General features: G+C 40.8%; 3 protein-coding genes across 7 annotated transcripts; 2 read left to right on the top strand and 1 right to left on the bottom strand.

The window, feature by feature from the left end:
- The first annotated feature begins 8488 nt into the window (after nt 1-8488).
- Nucleotides 8489-11103, top strand: LOC115741903 (putative HVA22-like protein g). Of its 5 annotated transcripts, none has more exons than XM_030675924.2 (7): nt 8489-8853; nt 9100-9184; nt 9313-9411; nt 9795-9851; nt 9941-10004; nt 10090-10302; nt 10614-11103. In XM_030675924.2, the coding sequence occupies exons 2-7, from the start codon at nt 9153-9155 to the stop codon at nt 10854-10856; spliced, it is 708 nt and encodes a 235-aa protein (XP_030531784.1). In that variant the 5' UTR covers nt 8489-8853; nt 9100-9152; the 3' UTR covers nt 10857-11103. The 5 variants fall into 5 exon arrangements, with proteins under 5 accessions (XP_030531784.1, XP_030531783.1, XP_048138744.1 ...); XM_030675923.2 differs by having other exon boundaries at nt 8981-9184; XM_048282787.1 differs by having other exon boundaries at nt 8489-8941; nt 9103-9184.
- A 125-nt stretch (nt 11104-11228) lies between these two features.
- On the bottom strand, nt 11229-13687 carry LOC115741872. The gene is made up of 3 exons (XM_030675888.2): nt 12854-13687; nt 12076-12157; nt 11229-11781 (listed from the first exon to the last, which is right to left on the bottom strand). Exons 1-3 carry the CDS (start codon nt 13685-13687, stop codon nt 11738-11740), a joined length of 960 nt encoding a protein of 319 aa, XP_030531748.2. The 3' UTR covers nt 11229-11737.
- Nucleotides 13688-15149: 1462 nt separating this feature from the next.
- On the top strand, nt 15150-18499 carry LOC115741928 (2-Cys peroxiredoxin BAS1, chloroplastic). The gene is made up of 7 exons (XM_030675965.2): nt 15150-15543; nt 16421-16495; nt 16657-16738; nt 16863-16942; nt 17427-17552; nt 17887-18000; nt 18129-18499. The coding sequence occupies exons 1-7, from the start codon at nt 15319-15321 to the stop codon at nt 18243-18245; spliced, it is 819 nt and encodes a 272-aa protein (XP_030531825.1). The 5' UTR covers nt 15150-15318; the 3' UTR covers nt 18246-18499.
- The last annotated feature ends 4211 nt before the right edge of the window (nt 18500-22710 follow it).

The raw sequence follows: 22710 nt of genomic DNA, 5'->3' as shown, positions 1-22710 counted from the left end.
TCACAAATTATGCCTACTTCTATCAAGATAAAAGCATTAAACACATTAAGTATAAAAGACATAGAGATATATTTTTAGTAAATCCTCAAAGTATAAATCAAAGTCTTTTCAAGATAGTATGTCAGTTTTGTTTCCTTCAAAATCAAATATAATTTCCTAACAATTATTGTCATGGAACAAAGTGCATTTGTGAGTGGCAAGCAAATCCAAGACGATATTTTGATTGTTCAGGAGGTTTCACACCATCCGAGGATAAGAAAGAGGAAAAAGAAGTTTCAAGCCGTTTTGAAACTGGATATGCAGAAAGCTTATGATAGAGCTAAATGGAATTTTTTGATAGCGTGTTTGTTAAAAAAGGTGCTTTTGTGAGCAATGGGAATTTTTGATCTTGCATTTCGTCTCTACGGTCTCCTCTAGTGTGAAAGTAAATAGGAAACCTACGCAGTATTTTCAGCCTTCTCGAGGACTTAGACAAGGAGACCCACTCTCTCCCTATCTTTTCATAATGTTGGCATATGTGCTCTCTTGGCTGACATATAAAGCTTCCGAGGATGGGAGTATCAAAGCAATCAAACTTAATAGGTTTTGCCCTAATCCATCTCATTTAATGTTTGCTAATGACGCCATGTTTTTTTCTGGATGGGACATTTAGGGAATGCCAAATTTTGGCGGCCACATTGAATCAGTATTGTTTTGCGACGGGTCAGGCTATAATCTCAAACAAACCAGGCATTTATTTCTATAGTGGCTGCTCCTTAAATTTGAAGAGGAATATGACACAAGAGTTGCGGGTTCTAACTATTGAGAAAACAAGGAAATACGTGGGAATTCCCTTTGATTAGTGTCAATCCAAGAAAGCGATGTTCGCATGGATATTGGCAAGAGTAAACATGAAGTCAGAGGGCTAGAAGGAAAAGTTGTTATCCAAATCTGGTAAAGAAATTTTGATTAAAACTATAGTGCAGGCTTTATTCCAGTATGCAATGTCTATTTTCAAGATTCCCATATCATTTTGTAAAGCTATTGAACAAAGGATTGCTTCGCTCTGGTGGAAACAAAAAGAAACCAAAAGGGGAATGCATCGGAAGAAATGGGAGGTGTTGAAAACCAGAAAGGATGATGGGGGGCTTGGGTTCAAGGACTTGATTAACTTCAATAAAGCTATGCTAGGTAAGCAAGCCTGAAAACTCTCACAATCCCCTGCAGCCTCATGGGGTAGGGTCCTTAAAGAAATATACTTCGAAGGCTGGAAAAGGACACCGTCAGTCGTGGGGATGGCAAACTATTTTAATGGGCAGGGATGCTGTAGAATATGAGGTTAGATGGATGGCGGGAAAAGGTGCCCGCCTCAACGGACAACCCCTAATGGATGTCGTCGCCCCCTCGATCGGCCTGATGGCGGACAAAGGTATCCGCTTTGAATTCGAGATTATGGAGTAGCTTCTAATGACAGAGGATGTGGAGGGAGCCTTAGCTCCGACGATGGTGTGGTGGCAGGGGCGCTTCTTCGAAGAAATTATCTTAATAGTTTCGAGCCTTCAATTGTGGAACTCAATAGAAGAAGAAGAAGAAGAAGAAGAAGAAGCCGAGAATAAATGGTTCACACTAGGGTTTCTTTGGCTGCATGAATATACATGATTTAGTTTAGCTGGCTTTTGTTTTGGTTGATAAGTGACTTTTGGAATCCTTTGAATTTTCTAAATCATTCTAATTTCTGTCGAATTACTTAATTATTAAGGGAGTAATAACTGATGCGGACGATGCACATGAAATGTTCTCTTAATTGCTTTTTTAAAAGAGAAATTCTTCTTGTGTCCTATATTCTTGGATTACACAACCAGACCTCACGAAAATTACGAACACGAACATTCCTATGGAACTAGGCGGTGCTACCAAATTGCTCAAATCATGAGATTACCTTCTTCGGAGCTTGATCCTTTGATTTGGCCCAAGTCACGTTCCTAATGTCCTCGTCTCTTCTTCATTAGAAGGAAAAGGTGGAAAATCAAGAAAATGACTACATGACCTAACGAAATAGAAAAAAAAAAAATGGTACTGGCCCAAAAAAAAAAAAAATGACGACTACATGAATAATTGGCATCTCCACGTCACATCGACAAGGCGATCCCATGTCACCATATTTGTTCATCCTCATGGCAAACACCCTTTCGATGTTGATGAAGAAGGCAGTCGAGGAAGGAACAATCAGGGGAATTAGACTCAACAGATTCTGTCCTCCCCTATCACACCTTTTCTTCGCAGATGACTCAATTTTCTTCTTGGATGGTAAACTAGTCGAATGCCAAAATCTGGCCATGATTCTCAATCAATACTGTTATGCCTCGGGTCAAGAAATTAATCTGAATAAGTCAGGAATCTTTATGGGGCCATCTTGTCCACAACAGCTCCAACATAGCCTTGCCAGTGCTCTCAGAGTTCCAGTGATGACGAAGACAGGGAAGTATCTGGGCCTACCTTCGGATTGGGGGGAGACCAAAAAGCAGATGTTTTCCTGGATCAATGAACGAGTTGACACGAAGCTAGAGGGATGGAAGGAAAATTTGTTCTCAAAGGCGGGTAAGGAAACTCTTATAAAAGCAGTTGTTCAGGCTATCCCCCAATATGCCATGTCAATTTTTAAAATTCCAATCTCAATCTGTAAATCGATTGAAAGAAGGATTGCCAATTTTTGGTGGAAAAACAGCGAATCAAAAACTGGTTTGCATTGGAGAAAGTGGGAGCTACTAAAAACAAGAAAAGATAAAGGTGGGCTGGGATTCAGGGACATGGCAACTTTTAATAAGGCTTTACTCGGCAAGCAAGCCTGGAGGCTATTACAAAATCAAGATTCACTATGGCGCAGAATTATGAAAGGCTTATATTTCCCAAATAGGAGTTTTTTAAATGCCGAGAAAGGGTCGAGACCTTCCTGGGGTTGGCTTAGCATTCTACACGGCAGAGAAACTTTCGCACAGTCAGTGCGGTGGTCCATCGGAAAGGGAGATTCAGTAAATATCTGGGAAGATCGCTGGCTTAAGCGGGGGATCATCGGAGGTCCGGCAAATAAAGCGGATCCTATAAGAGTTTCAGAGTTAATCCTACAGGAGAGAGCTGAATGGGACGTCCAGAAAGTAGAACTCTTGTTCGACCAAGATATCGCAATGGAAGTCCTTGCCATACCTCTAAACATACCACCTCACGAGGACAAACTTAACTGGACTGGGAATGCAACTGGAGAGTACTCCGTGAAGAGCGCCTATAATTCTATAAGAGAAAGTGTTTCGAAACAGAATACGGATTTAGCCTCCTCGTCTTTCCAACCAACGAGCAAACTCTGGAATGTAATCTGGAAAGCCAATATTCCTCCCAAAGTTCGGATTTTTCTATGGAATTCTGCCCAGAATGCCCTGCCTACAAGAGATAACCTATTCAGGAGAAATATAATCCCCCACCCGCTATGCCCAATATGCAACCAAGACGCAGAAACCACGGAACACATGTTCCTATCTTGCCCATGGACTGAGCAGATCTGGGCGAAGCTAGGCGCAAAGAGGAGCTTCCCACTGTACCACCGTATGGACGCATGGCTCCAAGCCAAAACTGAAGACCGCAACGGCTCAGCCCCTTTTGACTTAACGGCAGTCATCCTCTGGTGTATCTGGAAATCAAGGAATGGTGTAGTGTTTCGGGGAGAGAAGCCCTGCGCAGATAATTTAATTGAGGAAGCGGAGACGATACTCGCAAGCTATAGCAAATGGAATCCCAAAGATCGTAGCTTTTCACAGGAATGCCCCCGATTACCTCTCTACTGGGTGGCTCCGGTAAATCAAGATCTGAAATTGAATGTTGATGCGTCAATGGGAGGTGCAGATCCGAGAGGTGCGATTGCAGGTCTCTTGCGCGACTCAAGCGGAGCGGTTCTTGACGGCTTTAAGGGGACGATCCACTCTTGTTCAGCTCTGGAAGCCGAAGCTCTTGCCTTGCTTGCGGGGTTGAAGATGCTTGCTGCGAGGAGAGAGATAAAAGACCAGAAGCTTCGTGCGGCTGTAGAATCTGACTCGCTAAATCTGGTTCGTGCGGTCAACGAGAAGGACAAAGTCTACTGGGAAGTTGCAGCAATTATAAGCCAAGCCCAACAGATACTAGCCCACTACCCAAATATTTCAGTGGGCCACTGCAAGAGAGAGGCTAATAGGGCCGCCGACTGGATCGCCAAGATGAGCCGCTCAAATCTTCTTCCGACAAACTGGGTTACTTCCCCACCTCAAATCCTTTGGGACTTAATTTGTGCTGATGCCCCTCTTTTGGGCCTTATTGTACGAAACTCAAATTATCAGTAATGCAATATCATCTTTCCGACCAAAAAAAAAACGTCACATCGATCCATTATATGGAATCGAGTGGTTGAACCTGAAACCCAACAACCTAAATTTATCAATTTCGGTGTCGTGACTTGTTCGGTGACGTCATTAATGTCGATCTTTGAATTGGTCTTTCTTAAATTCATCTTTTTGTTCGTCTCATGGTTGACCGATGACCACAGGGTCAGCTTTTCTCAATCGCCTCGTATTTTGTTCGAACGAACTCTGGAGGAACTTTCCGATGCGAATTAGTTTACGGGAAAATAAAAACCCCGTACGAAATATATATTTCTATCGGTTAGGTAACAATCAATTGGCGATTTGTTGATCAAATTGTTGGCCTAACTTAACCACTCCATCATGTTCGGTTTATAGCCAGAGATGTTGACCCGCGACGCTGCTATCATTGGGGGAATTGTCGAGCTTTAGTTTCATTTAGCCCTCGAAATCTTTTAATGTGAGCAAATTAGTAGTTATCGTCAATTTAGTCATGGTAAAAATAACTCGATTGAGCCCCATCAGCTAAATTTTAGAAATGGAAAAAAAAAATGGGGAGAGAGAGGGGGAGGCGGGAAAGGAAGGGAGCCGTGGTGGTAGCAAACGTTGGCCCAAGAACCCCATTGGGAACGGGTGGCGGGAGCCCGATACTTTCATCCGGGGAAATCGTCAAGAGAGAACCCAAATCCAAGTCGATCAATATATCTAGTTAGATCTACATTCACTAAAAAACTTGAGCTGGTACGTTATGAGCCAATTGAGATATATGTGATTTACATCACATCAATTCTCCGATGTGGGACATTTTAAGACAACTCACATGTGCATCTTAATAAAACCAAATTGAGTAGAATGACTAAATTGATTCAACCCAAGGGTATGGGAACCAAAACTTATATTAAAAATCAAACTTCAAAACCAAATTGAATATTGAGCAAGAGTGTGTGTGTGTATATATATATATTGGTATTACCCTGCTAAATTGCAATAAGTTAATGACTATGCGGCATGTAATCCGCTGTGATTAGTTTCTAACTTTCCCATCTTTCTTCTCCCTCTCGTTTTCCTTTTGTCAAATGTTCTTTTTATTGTTCCCCCTATTGAACGCATGTGTCAAAGATGTGATTTATTATTGGTCAATTCGAGACAGGAGGAAGCTTCTATAGATCTGACCAATTCCCATGGTCGTAGATGCAATGCTGCAAACAAATTGTACCAAGGCAATAAAAAAAGAACCGTGAAAAGTAAGAGGATGACCTCGTTGACCACTTAACAATCATCCAACCTATTCGAGCGACCCTAATGTTCTAATTCCTGTCATACCGTTAATTAAATACGCCGACCGGAGTTTGGGTAAATCTGATAAACTAATTTGCAAGATCGTGAAAACATATAACGAGAGGAATGAGATGAGTCAAATTGTCTCGCGGCAGTCAAACAACTCCTCTCTAAATCATGTTATCCTTGTGTAAAACTCATGGAAGATTCTTTCTTTTGGACTAAGAAAAGATGGGTGTCGCTCGAACCTTCATTCTCGTCTTAAATTCTCACACACCCAACCCCGATTGATGTATGACCGAAGCCCCGACCTAGGCAGGGTGGGCCCCTTGCGCGCCTGGACAAGAGGATCATACAACTAGATAAGCTCATAGTAACGATCTTTTGAAAGAGAAAATTCAATGATGACGTAATATTAATTTATCGAAATTTAGGCAATTTGAAGCCTCCTAGCTATTACTTAGACAATTAATTTTCTCTCGAGGACATACGAGAAAAAGTAAAAGACAAATACATAGAACCAAAAAGAAAGAGGGAAAAAAAAAAAAAACAACTCCAACCAAACCAAACCCATGAAGTTTCCCAGCCGCCGCCCAAATGCTCGCACGAAAATTAAAAGTCGGTGTCCCCAAAATGACGTATCGAGTCACGGCATACGCATGTCTTTCTTGTCCGTGAAGGCACGTTAAGGTAACAGCTTGTTAAATTGACTATAATGCCCTCATTGTACTTTAATAATTAAATTGTCACTTTCGCGGGTCCCACTCCAACCCAAAGCTAAAAGTCTCCAAAAAGAAAGTGAAAAAAAAAAGGCAATTAAAATAAAGATTAAAAAGAAAAAAAAAAAAAAACCACAAGGCAAAGCAATTGCCGCATTGCCTGCGCAGGACCCGGGCAATTTCTCTCAATTTCTTTTTTTGGACGAATTTTTTTCTCTCAATTAACTATGCCAATCATGTGATTAACTTAATGCCAATGATTATCACGTAGTTTTCAAAGTCGAATTGGACATCTTTACATTGTCCATTGATATCAACTGCCAATTATAAACTATATTACCTGGTTGAAAAGTAGAATTGGACATGTATGTTTACATTGTCCATTGATATCAACTGCCAATTATAAACTATATTGCCCCTGATAGGATCAATTGATCAAGAGCCGAGACTTAAATTTAGTTCCTAACCTCAATTCCTAGACTGCGACTTCAAGCGAAAAGGTTGTACTCTACCTTGTGCGCGATGCATGATAAAATGAACATTAACACGTGATAAGATTGTTTTTTTCCCAACTGTGGGCCGACAAAGTCGAAAGCCGGCTATTGCCGGCCTCAAGTGATGCTAGCAACCCTCACCTAGTTTGGATGAGGGCGTTGCGGTCCTCATCGGCTATAAGCTATGGCATCGAGCCCTTGCCCGGATCCGGGCGAGGGCTCCGACGCCCTTACCTTGATCCCTCACTTAAATTTGGATGAGGGCCCGACACCCTTGCCTGTGGTAGGCGATTAGATAGAATGGCCGGTAACCTCGCTTTTCCCAAAGTTGTAACAAAAAACAAAGAAAGAAAAGCAAAGCAAAGAGAAAAGAAAAATACTAAAAAGTTCATGAAGATATTAAAAAATTATAGAATTTCTTCATGTCAATGCTCGTCGTGCCACATAGGATGGATGACGTCTATGTCGACGATTTACGGCTAAAGTTGGCCGGATGAATTATATTGGCAAATCGTCAAAAAAAAAAATTCACCGAATTGACACAATTGAAAAATGTCGATAATATTTTAATATTCTTTCGAATTACCAAAAAAGTCTTAAATCTATTGTAATTATGCCAATTTGAACCTTTTTTTCCAATTTAGTGATAAACTTTTTCAAGTTTTGTTAATTGAGTCATCCCGGATAATTTTTGGCAGAAATCACTAACGTGAACGTCGGTCATTCTACGTGGTACAAACGTGCTCACCAACCCTAAGTCATAGGAAAAAAGAGAAGTAAAAAAAGAAAAAGAAAAAAGAAAAAGAATTATAAGAAAATTTAAAATGTTATTAAAATTCATCAATGTAGCGCCAACTATGTCACGTAGGAAAAACGGCATTCCCATTAGAGATTTTAGGCCAAAATTGGCCTCAAGAACTCAATTGACAAAAATTAAAAATGTATAGGACTGAATCAACATAATTGTAATAGGTTGAAGACCTTTTTTTTTTTTATTTATAATTTCTCTAATCTTTTTTTACATTTCCCTTAATTTAGGAGTCAGCAAGCAAGTTTACTACCTCTGCATGTTCTAGTCATACGTTTTGAATTGAGGCTTGAGAGTGTGCCCGACCGGCGTAGTAAAGGGAGGAGGGGTATTATATCCATGGGTCCATCGAATCTCGTGAATTCATTTTGAGATCGTTGAATTTGTGTCACGTGACGGCCCGGTACGAATCGAGTGAAGAATTCTCCCTCTTTCTCTCTCCACCAACCTATATGTATGCATGAGAAATTAGAAGACGCGTATGCATAATGGCAAAATGATACACGACCTACACAACAAAGGTGGTGATAATACGGCATAGTCTGTAATTAATGTCGTTTGCTTTTCATAAGGAGCCTAAGCATAGTTCGTCATTATGGTCAGACACAGACTTTTTTTTGTTCCTTTGTTCCTAAGACACAGGTTGAAGCACGCAGGCAAATGGCATCATGGCGAAGTGACGAGAATGCCCCTGCTTGGACCGAAACCGCCCAACTGCTCTCGGCTCTGTCTTCTTCTTCTTCCTCTTCCCCTGTTGGAAAAGCAAGTATCCCAAGAAATGCCTTTTCTCTCTCTCTCTACTCGTTGAATTGCGTGTTGAACTATAACCGAAGCGTCCTTGCCAAGAAAGCTCGACCCCTCCTTCCATTTTTTTGGCCCTTTATTCAGTGTCTTGACTCTCTCTCCCTCTCTCTGTTTATATATATAGAGATATAGATGTCAATGAAGTTGAGCAAAAGACTAGTCTTCCTGCAGAATAAACAAACCATCCCCCCCCGGTTGACGAGCTCCTCCTCAGTTTCCGTGACTCGGTCCACATTCTCCTCCTCTGCATTTCCAATCTCTTCCGTATAGAAGAGAGGTTCTTCCTTCAAAGCCTCAAACTCTGTTTGCGTCCGGAGGCACCCCAATCCGACTCTTCATCATCATCGTCGTCGTCAAGTCGGCTTCTTTTTTTGCAAGCAAAGCGAAAACAAGTTCTTGAACACAACCCCCCCGCTTGAATCTGCCGTGCGACTTCTTCCTTCTCCTCTTTTGTAGAAGCGGAAGAAATTGGAGTATCTGGTAATTGTTTCTTCCTTGTTCGCGTACTCTGCTCTCTAGGCAAGTTTAGCGTAGTTCTTGACGGAGGCGGAGATCGGTGTTTCTCGGGAATTCCATTCGCTCTGTACAAAGCAATGGTGACACGAAAATGAGAATCTTTCTTGACTTCCTTTTGACAGTAGCGATAAAGAAAAAGATTTCGACGGAAGGGTCTCTGTTCTGACCGAAGAAGATGGTGGAAGATTTCATCACGAGATCCCTCCTGTAAGTCGTGAATTCTTCTTTTCGAATGCCCAGTTATCTTTTTCTCTTATGTGGAGAGATCACAGCCTTTGATGCGAAGATTGCAAATTCAATCACTCTCTCTGAATCCGTTCTGTTGGGGTCGGCAGGATGATTCTCGGGTACGCTTACCCAGCATTTCAGTGCTTCAAGACGATGGAGAAAAGCAGAGCCCACAACGACGAACTCCGCTTCTGGTGTCAATACTGGTAAATCCCACAAAACTCCTCTTTGTGCTCCACGTGATGTGGCTATGGCGGATTGGATCGGATTGGATCATCTTGATCCTATTAAGGAAGTCAGTTTCTTTTCTTTCGAATTCGGTCGACGACGGCCTAATTTTTGGCAATCCTACTTCCGTGTTTCCCCTTTCCCTTTGTTTGGCCATCTATAGTCAATTAGCTCAACCTACCTATTACTTTTGTTGCTAATACAGGCTTTAGATCTGTTGGAGTTATTTCTCTGTATGATAATCGTACACGGCCTGTCTAAACAATTTTCTGCTATTGGGGTTAGGGGGTGTAGCTAACTAGACTTTCAAACGTCAATTCGGTTTTAGTCGACTGTTGATCGTGTTTTGCGGCGTACGCAGGATAATTATGGCGATTCTGACGATATTGGAGAGAATCGCCGATGCGGTAGTCTCCTGGTAAGCAAATTCTGCGATTGCTTTGAATTCTCTCTGTTCTAGGATGCAACGATTCTGTTCCTTAATTGTCTATGTGATTAATCCCTTAGGGTGCCGATGTACGGCGAGCTCAAGCTGGCATTTATCATCTACTTGTGGTATCCGAAGACTAAGGTAATCAAACTGAACGGAAATTGACGAGGTCTTGTTTGCAATCCGGCATGGGGTTTGTAATTTACATGGCAAACTATTTTTCCAGGGAAGCGGCTACATCTACGACAGGCTGCTGCGCCCATTCGTGACGGACCATGAGACGGACTTTGAGACGAAGTTGACGGAGTGGCGAGCAAGAGCCTGGGATTTGGCCATCTTCTATTGGCAGAACTGTACAGATTTGGGTCAGAAGTCACTCTTCCAAGTCCTTGAGTACATGTCTAGCCAGTCCAGCAAAAAAACACAATCCATCACCAAGGTAAAGATTTTTCCTTACTCTTCCTCCTTTTCCTGTTGTCTGCTCTTAAAGCTTTAACTGTCCATGAATCATGCCAGTATTAGATTTGGTGCAATGGCATCAACAAATTAATCATAAACAAAACAACAAGAATGCATTCATATTCCTCTTAAATGTGCCACAGTTTCGAATCTCCTCTGGATAAGTTATGCAGCTACAAGAGCAAGATTAAGATCACAGCGATGACCGCTAACTGCATTCTTGATGGCCTGTTGTGTGCTACACTTGATCCAGATTGCCTAACATGTCTTAAACTCAAAACCTTTTTGCAGAAGAATAACAGGAACCCGCCGCCGCCGCCGCCAAATGACACCCCCACTTTCTACAGGCCAGGGAAGACCAAGAAGAACGCATACGAGGCACCCAGATCAAATACTGTTCAAGTGCAGCTCGACGACAGAACAGAGTACATGCACGTTATCGACGACAACATGCCAGAAGAACCGGGATCTCATCGCGGCAGCAAGCTCCACTTGCCTCACCTTCATCTTAGGCGCTCAGAGCCACACCATTGAAGAATACAAATCACTGTAAAAAAACCACAATCTGAAACACCTTTTTCTTGTGTTCCATAGTGTAAAACTCTTGGATGTTGTTCCTTCATTAGTGTGAGATAAAAGAATATTTCAATGCTTGTATCAAGTGAAAATACTACAGTTTGAAGTTTTAGTCGCCAAGATAGCTTTTACAGACTTGGGATTAGATCAATGAGACATTCTGGGCTACTTGAAGCAACCTAGTTTGCTCAACTTATATTTTCAACCGTAAACTTCAAGCTTGAAGTTGAGCCCATACCCTTTATTATACATAAAATGGTGACTCAATACACAAACTGGGACATGAATTCAAGATTGCCATACTGCAAAAAAGATCTACACTAACGTGAGGCATCATCACATCCTTTTTAATCGTATCCACCAGAGAAATCATACATTTCTCCTCCAAAACGAGATCAGATAGTCTAAGCACTTCAGCATATAAATAATTTCAAGAGCAAATACTATAGAGCAATAAAGTTCCTATTGTGTAAACCAGGAGAATTAAAGCCGTAGCTATTTGCTAAACCAATTTCAGGTTCTTTCAGAAAAATGACACCTGAACTAAAAATTTCTGTAATGACCATAAGCAAGAATAAAAAGACAAACGACTGGGAACAATGCGGAATAATCACATACTTCTCAACAGAAATGATCTGACAAAGCTGTACCTTTAAAGAACAACTACTGTACGAGTAATGCTGGAAGGCCAATTAATAAATGTGCACAAAATCAAATGGCACTACGGTGAAAGATTGACTCTAAGTTGTCTGTACTGTACTTACTACTTCCTCCAGCCCACAAATAGGCTCAACGGGAAGAGGGAGAGAGACTTTGGCATGAAATAATTCAGATTTATCCTAAATAACGAGTTCCAATAGACTGACGATCAGTTCAATTACAAGAATTGCTAAGATGTTTCTGACTTGAATAAGATGCCAATCAATCAAGCATAGAACTTCAGCAGCTACTTGGATGTGAATTAAGATCAGAGAACAAACTCCAAGAACCCTGCCAAAGATGGGGGAGTACTAGCTGATCATTACATGGCGAATAAAGACGCCACCAAAACATGTAAACTTTGACTTTTGTCACTCTCTCGTGAAAAATCTCTCATGGCTAATGGCTATAGCTAGTCACTGAGACAATTTCCATCCATAATCAACAGTTCAAAACAGGCTTTAAAGTCGAATGACACATGTTCTGAGCTCAGTGACTAAGCACCATTTACCATTCACATGTTGGGCCGCAGGAAAGCCTCTGCCACTTTCATTCAGTTTCTCTCAGTCACCAGAGTCAGAACCAATCAACTCCTAACTTAGAAATCACTATGAAAATGAAGATACGCAAACATAACAAAACAGCAAGCACCTTTATACACCCAGCTCAAATGCATGCGCTACTCACATTTCAAGAATGCCGTCATTATTAGCACACCCTAAAGCAAATCAATTCAGCTCTTCGATTTTTCTCAGCATGTTGAACCAAAACAGAATCACGGCAACATGATTTGAAGGAAATTTCGGCTGCAAGATTCGCAATGTCCTCTGTATATTCAATCAAATTTCACAATCTGTACACCACAAGGGAGATGAGGACAGGGGCATCGATGAGTTACAACAAATGTCCAGCCTTTTTTGAAACTGTTCTTCGCTGGTCTTTAACAATGTCGGGAGAGGGAAACAAACCCCCTTCTCGACACAGCATCGGTGCCGAGGCTTGATCCTATTCTCTAAGCTAAACGAGAAATAATGCGGGAACTCCTTCAACTCCTTCAAGTTCCTGCCCATCTCCATCACGAAGTAATTGAACTTAGGCTCCAAATTCTCCTTTATACTGTAACAGAACAACTGCGGGAACCGCCTAAACATCACGATCGCGTCCCGATGCGAGAACCCGACATTTTTCAAGTACTCAATCCTCGGGACAAACTTATCCTCGACGCTGCAGGATAGCAGAGAAGTGTACTTGTTTACCTCGGCGATGCCAATGCTCTGGAGGAAATAGAGGGTGGGGCGGAGCCGGTGCTTGACGCTGCAGACAAGCAGCCGCGGCCGCCGGTTGACGATCCTCCGGAGGTCGGAGCAGTCCACTTTCGCCTCGCGGAGGAGGAAGGTGAGGACGGGGAGGACGTCGGAGACCCGGGAGGTGAGGACCTCGGGGCACATGCCCACGATGCGGCGGAGCTCGGCGGCGGTGAAGCCCATGGAGGAGAGGAAGTGGACGGTGGACTTGAGGTCGGGGAGAGGGGCGGCGGCGACCGCGGGGTGGCGGCCGATGAGGGAGAAGAAGTCGATGCCGAGGGAGTCGAGGAAGAGCATCTTCTCCTCGAATTCGGCGTGGGAGGGGAGTGGGGGAGGAGGAGGAGGAGGAGGAGGAGGGGACGGGATTACGTTGGTCTTGGGGGGTTTGGGAGGGAGGGAGATGGTGGCGGCGGCGGCGGCGGCTGACGAGGAGGAGGACTTGGAGGAGACGGCGGCGGGGAGGCGGAGGATTGTTGATGGGTGGAGAGACGGCGAGGGGAAATCATGGGGAGGGAAAGGGAAGTGATGGGGTGGATTGAAATGGAGAGGGAGTGCGTCTTGCATGATGCTACATGGCTTGGGAGGAGGAATGAGGAGCGACAGAGCGAGCTTCGACACTTCTGGCTTTTGTTTCTGGTTGGCTGTGAGGATAAGAAGAGGATGAACAAATTTCCAGATTGTGCAGATTGCCTCCTGGGACACCTTGAAATGATGGGATAATCCAATGAGGAGGAGGAGGAGGAGGAGGAGGAGGTGGTGGTGGTATTGGGCCGGCCCAATTTCCATGGGCCTTCCAAAAGGAATGTGTCAAAAGCGGTACCCTTCACAAGTGGAAAAGTTAAGGAAAATGAAGCATATACCCTTCGTGTAGAAGGGTCGAAACGTTAGCATTATGCCATAACTGCTCAGCACCGTCCACGACCCGAACGGCCCGAGGTTGGCGGACTCGTTGCCGTGGCCTCACTAAGGTACTGGTAGTCGGTAAATTTCTCCGCGTGAATATGCAGTGGACAAGCAAAGCAGCACAAGCTGGTGAAGATTCCCCTGCAATGGGTATATTTGGTTCGACTTTTGATTTGACTTTCGAGGAAAGTCCTTGGAAAAATATAAAGGACTTTAGGTTAAGCGGGCTTTTCAAAATGCAGGTAGTGCAACTTATAATTAAAATGTGCATTGAGAAGCAATTTTGGCTTAAATTGTATTTTAAAAAAAATCACACTTTGTAAAGGACTTTTGCTATTTCAACCAAAAAAAAAAGAAGAAGAACTTTTGCTATCTTTCTTGATTTAAAAAAACCATCATACAAGGAAAAAAAAAAGAACCCCTCAAAATCGGTGAAGGGCTTGGCTGCCGACGGGCCACCGGAATAAGTAGAGACAAACGAGCTAGAGTTGGGCTGACCAGAAGCCCAATAAGACCAAGCCCCTAAAACCATGGGAGTGGATTTCTGCACTAAAAGCATTTTTAGAGCAAAAATTCGTTTGGTAATTTAACTTATGAAGCAGAAATTTATTTGGTAAAAATGTTTACTTTTGAAAGAAATTTCTACTTCCGAAGTGAATTTTCACTTATGAAGTTATTTTTTCCCCAATTTGAGAAGTTAAAAAAAAGTTACTTCTCAACTCAAAAAGTACTTCTAGCCTTATCTTCTTTTCATTACGCCCTCATCCTTTTCTCAACCCCGCCCGCCTCTGCCGCCACCCGCCATTAACCACCGCCCATCACCACTTGCGACCACCGTCGACCATTGCTCGTCGCCGCCCCCGGACAACCCCTATTGCTAACTACCATTGACTATCGTCGACCGTTAACCGCCGCCTGTGACCACCGCTGCCAACCGACGACTACCGCCCGCTATTGACTACCGCCCGCTATCAACCACCGCCGGCCACCACCGCCGCCGCTCATCGCCTACCACAGCCCACCGTCGCCCCCCCCCAAATCGATTCACGATCTCGACCACCAAAGTAAAAAATAAGTAATGTTTTTTTTTATTTTTAAAAAGTAAATAATATTTTTAAAAAATAAAATTTATCTTTTAAAAAATTTAAAAAGTTTGAAAATGAAGTTTTAGGAATTTTTTTGACCATCGATAATAATTTTTTATAAATAACTTCAAAAGTAAAATTTTTTAATCAAATAAATTTTTCTAGTCAGAAATTAATTGCCTGGCTCAAGGACGCGAAAAAGGAGAAGACTTTACCTAGATTTCTGCCCCGAGAGCGTGGAGCCGCAACGCTCGGTCTCGCAAGATCACTCCACCCTCACCAACCCAGAAAGCCCAGGCCAGAGAACCCTTCTTCACTTTATCTTCTCCCCCTCTCTGTCCCCCACCATTTCTCCACCTTAGATTTCACACCCACTACTCGACTCAGAGCCAGAGGGAGACACGCACACTCGCTCCCTCAGCAAGAACGATGGCCTGCTTAGCTGCTTCGACCGCCCTTATCTCCTCCAACCCCTCCTCCTCCTTGCCCAACAAGTCCATGTCCCCTGTGATGCTCTCCTCGTCCCGGACCGTCGCTTTCCCCAACTCCATCCCCGCTCTCACCAACCCCTTCCTCTCTTCTCGCATCCCCAGATCGATCGCTCCCTCCCGCGCCTCCAATTCCAGGCGCCGCAGCTTCTCCGTTAGGGCCTCCGTACGTATTTTCCGAGGACTTAAATTCATTTTTTTTTTTTGGCTCCTGGTGGTGGATGGTTGTGTGAACTAACTGGTAGAGTTACGACTGTACTGTTGTGGGTGATCGAGTCCACTTGGGTTGTCAAAATGGAAGTTTCTGGGAATTGTTTTTATGGGATTGCTGTAAATTGCTGGTTGTCGTTCTAAAATCAGAGCATTTGGAAGACAGAGAGAGAAAAAAAATGGTTTGACGTTTTCTTTGTTGTTAGTGGTTTATGGTGTGATCAGCCTTGTGCGCTGTGTGTGTGTGTTCTTTTCGGGTTGTAATTTTATCACCATTTCGGACTTATTTGGGATGAGGTTAATGCCATTTGCGCACTACTCGGGTCTCTGTCTGCTGAACTGGTCTGCTGTGATGTAGAGTCCTAGTGTGAGCCTGTACAGCGTAGTTGAGTAATCATGTTAAGCTTCAAATGCGGACATTGTTGGCTAATTGGGCCCGGCCAATTCCTACCAGAGTTCCTAATTTGTGCCGACATTACCATGGCGCCAAAGGTTATCTTTTACAGAAATGATGAGGTCCATGGTTCTGTATTCTTGATCATTTGAAGCACATTTCTGTCTGCCTGCCTGTAAATCTCAGTTGGAGCTCACAGGCTGAGTGTAGAACTCGTTGAGTTTGCCAGAATCTCCTAAATTTATTCGCATGTGATTGCTTTTCCATGAACCTTGTTATTGACTGAATCAGATTTCCAAAACTCGAAATGAACTTCCAATCTTCACAGTTGATTGTGCTCCTGTTTACTTTTTGATACTTACTGACCATATCATTGGTTTTCACTATTTACTTTCAATTTGCAATCAAACTGAATATATGATCTCACATCTTTGTTCAGAGCGAGCTTCCCCTTGTTGGAAATTCAGCACCAAATTTTGAGGCAGAGGCTGTCTTTGATCAGGAGTTCATCAATGTAGGTTACTCAAATCAAGACTTTGTGGAGTCCTCAAGCATTCTTATTGGTTTTTTACGGTCACAACTGTGACATTTAACAGATTGATTCCTGGAGAATCAATTATGCAGCATCTCATGAAAGCTCTTCTTCTTATTTTGCATATGTATTCTGCATTTCAGGTTAAGCTGTCAGATTACATTGGGAAGAAGTATGTGATTCTTTTCTTCTACCCATTGGACTTCACTTTTGTCTGCCCAACAGGTTAGATGCTGAAGCACAGAAGTGCTTCTTAATCTCTGCAATATATTTAGTTTAGTTTACTTTGGTTTGTTTGGCCGTAACATGATGTTTACCAATTAATTTGGTTTTTCTCTTCTTCTTGTAGAGATCACTGCATTTAGTGACCGACATGGGGAGTTTGAAAAGTTGAACACAGAAGTACTGGGTGTTTCTGTTGACAGTGTGGTAAGTTCTTTCTCCGAACTACGTTGAATCTTTAAATGGCTGGCATGCACATGAAGGTACAAGGTGAAGTTCCCGTATTGCTCAAATTGCTGAGCGCTGGTAGAAGTTTTCACTTGTAGCACAAGTAGGTGTGGTCATATGCAATCTTTTGAACCGTTGAAAATACCCTTGTAATTACCTGAAAACCATTATAATATTTTGTGTCTCCTTCTACCCTGAGACTGAGATGTCAATATGATTATAATTTATGAAATGCTGTCACTCTGCAAAAGTGATGCCGATCAGCAAAATTTCCGTCTTGATGCATCTGGATGCTTTGTTACTATTTTGATGGTTTCTACTGGATACCATTTATATCGTGTCGTGAGTTGTGTTAATGGCTGAAACTTCTTGCTATGGCAGCTTCTGAAGTGATTAAAATCCAGGTGATGTCAGGGCAAAGGTACTGTTTTGTGCTAATGATCGAATCTTGTACTCCCTGCAGTTTTCCCACCTTGCATGGATTCAAACAGATAGAAAGTCAGGGGGTCTTGGTGATCTCAAGTATCCACTTATCTCTGATGTCACCAAATCCATTTCAAAGTCATATGGTGTACTTATACCCGATCAGGTATTGTGATATCAATTTGGATACTCAAGTGGCATCTGTTTTCATGCTTTGCTTTGCATCGTTAATCGGTCTCAACTCTGGACTAAATAAATGTTTCTTTCTGCAGTGTGTGTTCTAGTCTTGCCATTTCTATATTTAGACAAGAAATATCCTTGCATTGAGTGCTTGATTAATTCATAACTTCCAAACATGCACCCTATCTTTTTTCCCCACACTGCTGTCATTTTCTTGATGCTGCTCCGGAATAGATGATAAATCTCATCTGAATAGATTCTTAATTATTGTTCTACTTGTGGAATTATATATGTCCGACAAGGTTCTTCTCACTGTATAGGGAATTGCATTGAGAGGACTGTTTATCATCGACAAGGAAGGAATTATTCAGCATTCCACCATCAATAATCTTGCCATCGGCCGAAGCGTCGATGAAACATTGAGGACATTGCAGGTAACTTAATTATGGTGGCCCTGCATCCTGCCAAGTTCAGCTCTATTACGATATGCTAGTTAGTGTCACTCTTACATAATAGGCTGAAAATATATCATCCTCACCATTGTGGATTTTCGTTGCTGCAGGCCTTGCAGTACGTGCAGGATAACCCCGACGAGGTTTGCCCAGCCGGGTGGAAGCCTGGGGAGAAGTCCATGAAGCCAGACCCTAAGCTCAGCAAGGAGTACTTTGCGGCCATATAGGCGCAGAACCTCGATTTGCCTAGTTCGGAGATGTGAAAAAGTTTGTATCATCTTTGCCGTTCCGTCTTTTTGTTGTGTCTTTTTTCGGTCGAAATGTGTTTCAAGCTGCATTTGCCAGGGAATGAATGCAATCGGAGTAGACGTTTTCCATCTTGTCTGTACTAAAATTTATTAGAGTCAAACCCCTGAATCGGCCAAATTTATTAGAGTCAAACCCCTGATCAATGTAGCCAAGCTTTTTGGCTCTTGCCCTATATGCCTTGAAATGGTTCTGTTTCCTGTGCAAAGTCACGTGGTTGTCTTTTGCACAGAATAACACTGGTTAGCTCATGGTTTTGTCTCTAAAGTATGAATGTTCATTTGCATGTGGTGTAAATTTGAGGATAGCTCGTGTGAATGCTATGAACACATAGGGACCAAATGTCAGGAAGATGTCGCAATTTCACTTGCCGAATGGCGTGGCAATTTACTGTGCGTGTTTGAAGATAGAGAATAAATTTAATTCGCGGGTCTCACTTGTTTCGATACTCTATTGAAATCTGTCGCGTCGCTTGACTAAACGAGTGTAGTTATATTTCTTAATCCATCCAGCATTGTCCATGTCGGCACCGACTGGATAGGAAAAGGAATGAATGCCTTGAAGGGAGGGGGATGCGACTACAGACATGGTGAACTAGCTTTGTGTTTCTTGTCCTTTTTGACCAAGAACAGGAGGAAATCACAGATGAGATGAGAGGCAGCTTGAAACTCTGGTGCAAAGAGGGCTGACCGATTCCAATTTCCAAGTGGCGGCTTTCCTTCTTTTCCCATGGGAAAAGTGAATGAAGCAAAAAGATTGATCAACTAGAAAAGTTCGTTTGAATTGACCGCAAGAGGTGCAGATATTTGTAGTGCTGCTTCTTCCGAAGCATTCCCATAATCCAGTTTCGCTTTCGGATGGCCTACCTTAAAAAAAAAAAAAATCACTTTTCCGGGTAAAATTTGAAGATCATTCTTTCAAGTAATAAAATTCTTAATTAGGAAGATAAATTTATTTTTTCGTGTCGTGTGATAATATAAGTTCTTAGAATAACAAGGAAAAGTCCAACTACATGCCAGCAATCAGCGTGTCTATAGTGTGATTTTCAGGCTCAAATTTCTTGCCAAATCGAAGTCGGATCGAGCTTGGAGAACCGAGTGAAGTCGCACTCGTGCTTAGGGGACATCAGGGTTGGAGGTAAAAAGGGGATTAGGAACCCGAGCCAAAGGCGCGGGTGTTCACCCAGATCAGCCTAGTAGCTTGTTTCTACTGGGAGTCGGCCGAGCACCGGGGCAACTGCTTCAGAAAGCCAGTTCGATGTTGGGCACCCGGGTGTGGCAAGGAAGCATGTGTTTTTTGAAGTCTTATTATAACCTAATTTGAGTTGCAACGTGATCGTAGCCGATCTCATTGTTTTCTCAGCAAAACTTGGTAGAAAAGCACAAGAGCTTATGAGGATTTGTGTACTGGGGATTGTGAGACACATGATCGATTGAGCGATTGATTATGAGTTTGTAACTCTATTTTTTTTTTTTTTGTTGGATCGAATTGGCTAGTGGGTTCTTTGCGACTAGCTTAACTCATAGACTCGTGTAACGAGATTCGGATTATAATCTCGTGTCGTCCTTGTTTTTCGTTGATTTCTTTGATGATTATTCCATCTTATCAAGTTTGTTATTGATTACACCGTCCATTGGCTTCCGCTTTCGCAACGCACATAGTAAACTTTTTCGCATGCAGAGAAGCTCGGCAAGAAAAAAAAAAAAAAACCGTCTAATTGAAGAGAGGAAATGGAGGTAACCAGAGGCTCTCGGCTTAATTAAGAGGAATTTGAATCTAACTATAGTATAGTGTTCTGAGCATCAAAGTGGTTTGTCTTTGATCAACAGGAAGAGCTGATCGGATGCTTTTTTGGATAAATATTGGACAAAAAACTAAACATGAACAAATAATTGTGTTTATCTCGCAAAAATGATTGATTTGACAAAATATATTCCTATAAATAATATCTTGTGTCGCTTGAAATAATTAGTTGATGAAGAATATTTTTATTATTGAGAATAATTTATGTCTAAGTATTTTCCTAAACAATAATTTTTTTATTAATTTATTCATTTCTGTAAGCAATGCAAGCAATTATTTTAAAAAAAAAATATTTTTAAAATCATTTATTTTTCGATAAACAAACAGAGCATTTCTACGTATTCGGTATTGTTTTCTATTTTATTTTCCGTATTCTTTTATTTACCTTAAACGAATCAATGATTTCACTTTTCACTTTTTGGCTTTTTTTTAAAAAAATTTTCCTTCCACTCTAATCAAAGAAATTTTCAATTTTTTTACTATTTCGTATTATTGCCAATTTTAAAGCATAGAACTATAATTCTTCCTTTGATGTGTCCTCGTGATTCATTCATTTGTCATTTGACTTATAGGTCGATACTTCTTTTATTCACTTCGATCTTTTTTACGTGACTAATCCTTTATTAATATTTAAAATACCATCTAAATACATTATTGCATTTTCTCCATTTTAATTGCCATATGAAAATCAATCTTTGAACAAAAAAAGATTCCCTGATATATTGTGAAATGCTATAGTAGGTTTACAAATTCTATTTTCTTTGACTTACAATTACAATATAATTACATTTATTTCGCGAAAAATGAATGATTTGAAAAACATCTTCCATAAATAATCGCTAGTATCGCTTACACAAATAAATGAACTAAAAATATTTAAATATAAATTATCTTTCAAATCATTATTTTACGTGAAACAAACGGACCCTAATATGAAGTTATTTTCTTTTGTATCACATGTGAATGTCGTATTTGTTCGTGTGCATGTGTGCTACATGGTTGACTGTAGATTTGAGGTTTTGTAAGTAAGTGTCTATGTGCGCACGAACGTATCTCTATATGTATGTATAGCTACCTAAGTAGGACTAGGATTCACTTTTTTCAGGTAATCTTTCCCCCTTTTTCTAATTTTTTTTTTGTCACGTTATTTCCACCCCTTATATAACTAAATACACCCCATTGTTGACTGAAAGGACAAAATTACCATCAATCATTCAATTACAATTTAAAGTGGTATCCCCAAATTTATTTACTTTCATTCTTGTTTATTCTTTTTTTTATTTAAAATCTAGTTATCTTAATTAAACTTTTCTTTTATTTTGTGTTTGTTTAATGTGGTTATCTCGTGTATATTAAAGGAATTGCTTTTTATTTGTACTTTACATTTTACTTACATAAAGTAAGTTTTGTCGAAAAGAACAATTCCAAGTATAATTCCTTTTTGAAAATTATGGGTTCGTTGTCAAGTAGAATCTAGAGATTAACATACACAATCTTCTAATGCAATCTTATATTCATAAACTTCTACTTTTTTTTTTTATGCATAACACCATCAAACCGTTTCTTATCTTGATATATTTTTGAAAACACTTCATGGATGATATCAATTTTTGTCATTTCAAAGTGACGAGATTTCATTGGCATTGGGAAAAACATTTCTTATTGTATGAATGATGTGATTTAATTAAATTTCAACTTTCAAAGTTTCACATTAAAGAATATGGCTATGCTTTTACATTAGGAATTTCATATAGAATTTTTTTTCATCAATTGTCCTATTATATTTAGGATTACTATCACGAAAAACCCTAAACTGGTACACCTGTGACAAATTTACTTCAAACTATTTTTTAACCATAAAAAATCATAAACTGGTACACTTGTGACTTGTGACAACTTTACCCTAAACTGGTGCACTTGTGATAAGTTTACCCTTCGTTAGTTTTCGTTAAATCTAACCGTCAAATTGTTGAGTTGGGTGACACGTGACGGTCGACGGGTGTACCAATTTGGAGTTTTTATCCTCTGTTTGTAACAAATGTATCAATTTCGGATTTTTCATGATATTAATCCAATTTAACGCCATACTTACCTTACCAAAAAAAAAAAATCCAATTTAACGAATGGTAAATTTGTAATAGGTATACCAATTTGAAGTTTTTCGTGATCAAAAAAATTAGTTTAAGATAAATTTGTTACGGATGTATCGGTTTGAGGTTTTTGGTGGTCAAAAAAATCATTTGGGGTAAATTTATCACGGATGTACCAGTTTAGGATTTTTCGTGGTATTAACCCTTACATTTATATGTGTTTGAAAGATACCTTATAAGAAAAAGTTTGATGGTGATACACACAACAAATGTGAAAATTTATAAACAAGTGATTGCATTAAAAAAGTGCTTATGTTAAAAACTTTCTAGATTCTACTTGTCAATAAATCCACAAATTTGTTAGACAACGGTGAATAGAATAAGATTTGTTAAAAATTTCTCTTTTTCGACAAACTAATTTATATAAGTAATATCTAACAATAAATAGATATTACTTATATAAATTAGTTTGTAGATATTACTAATACCTGCA

Source organism: Rhodamnia argentea, chromosome 7 (assembly GCF_020921035.1).
Source record: "Rhodamnia argentea isolate NSW1041297 chromosome 7, ASM2092103v1, whole genome shotgun sequence".
Taxonomy (NCBI): domain Eukaryota; kingdom Viridiplantae; phylum Streptophyta; class Magnoliopsida; order Myrtales; family Myrtaceae; genus Rhodamnia; species Rhodamnia argentea.
Note: the sequence above shows the minus strand (reverse complement) of the source record. Positions and strands in the feature narration are given on the sequence as shown.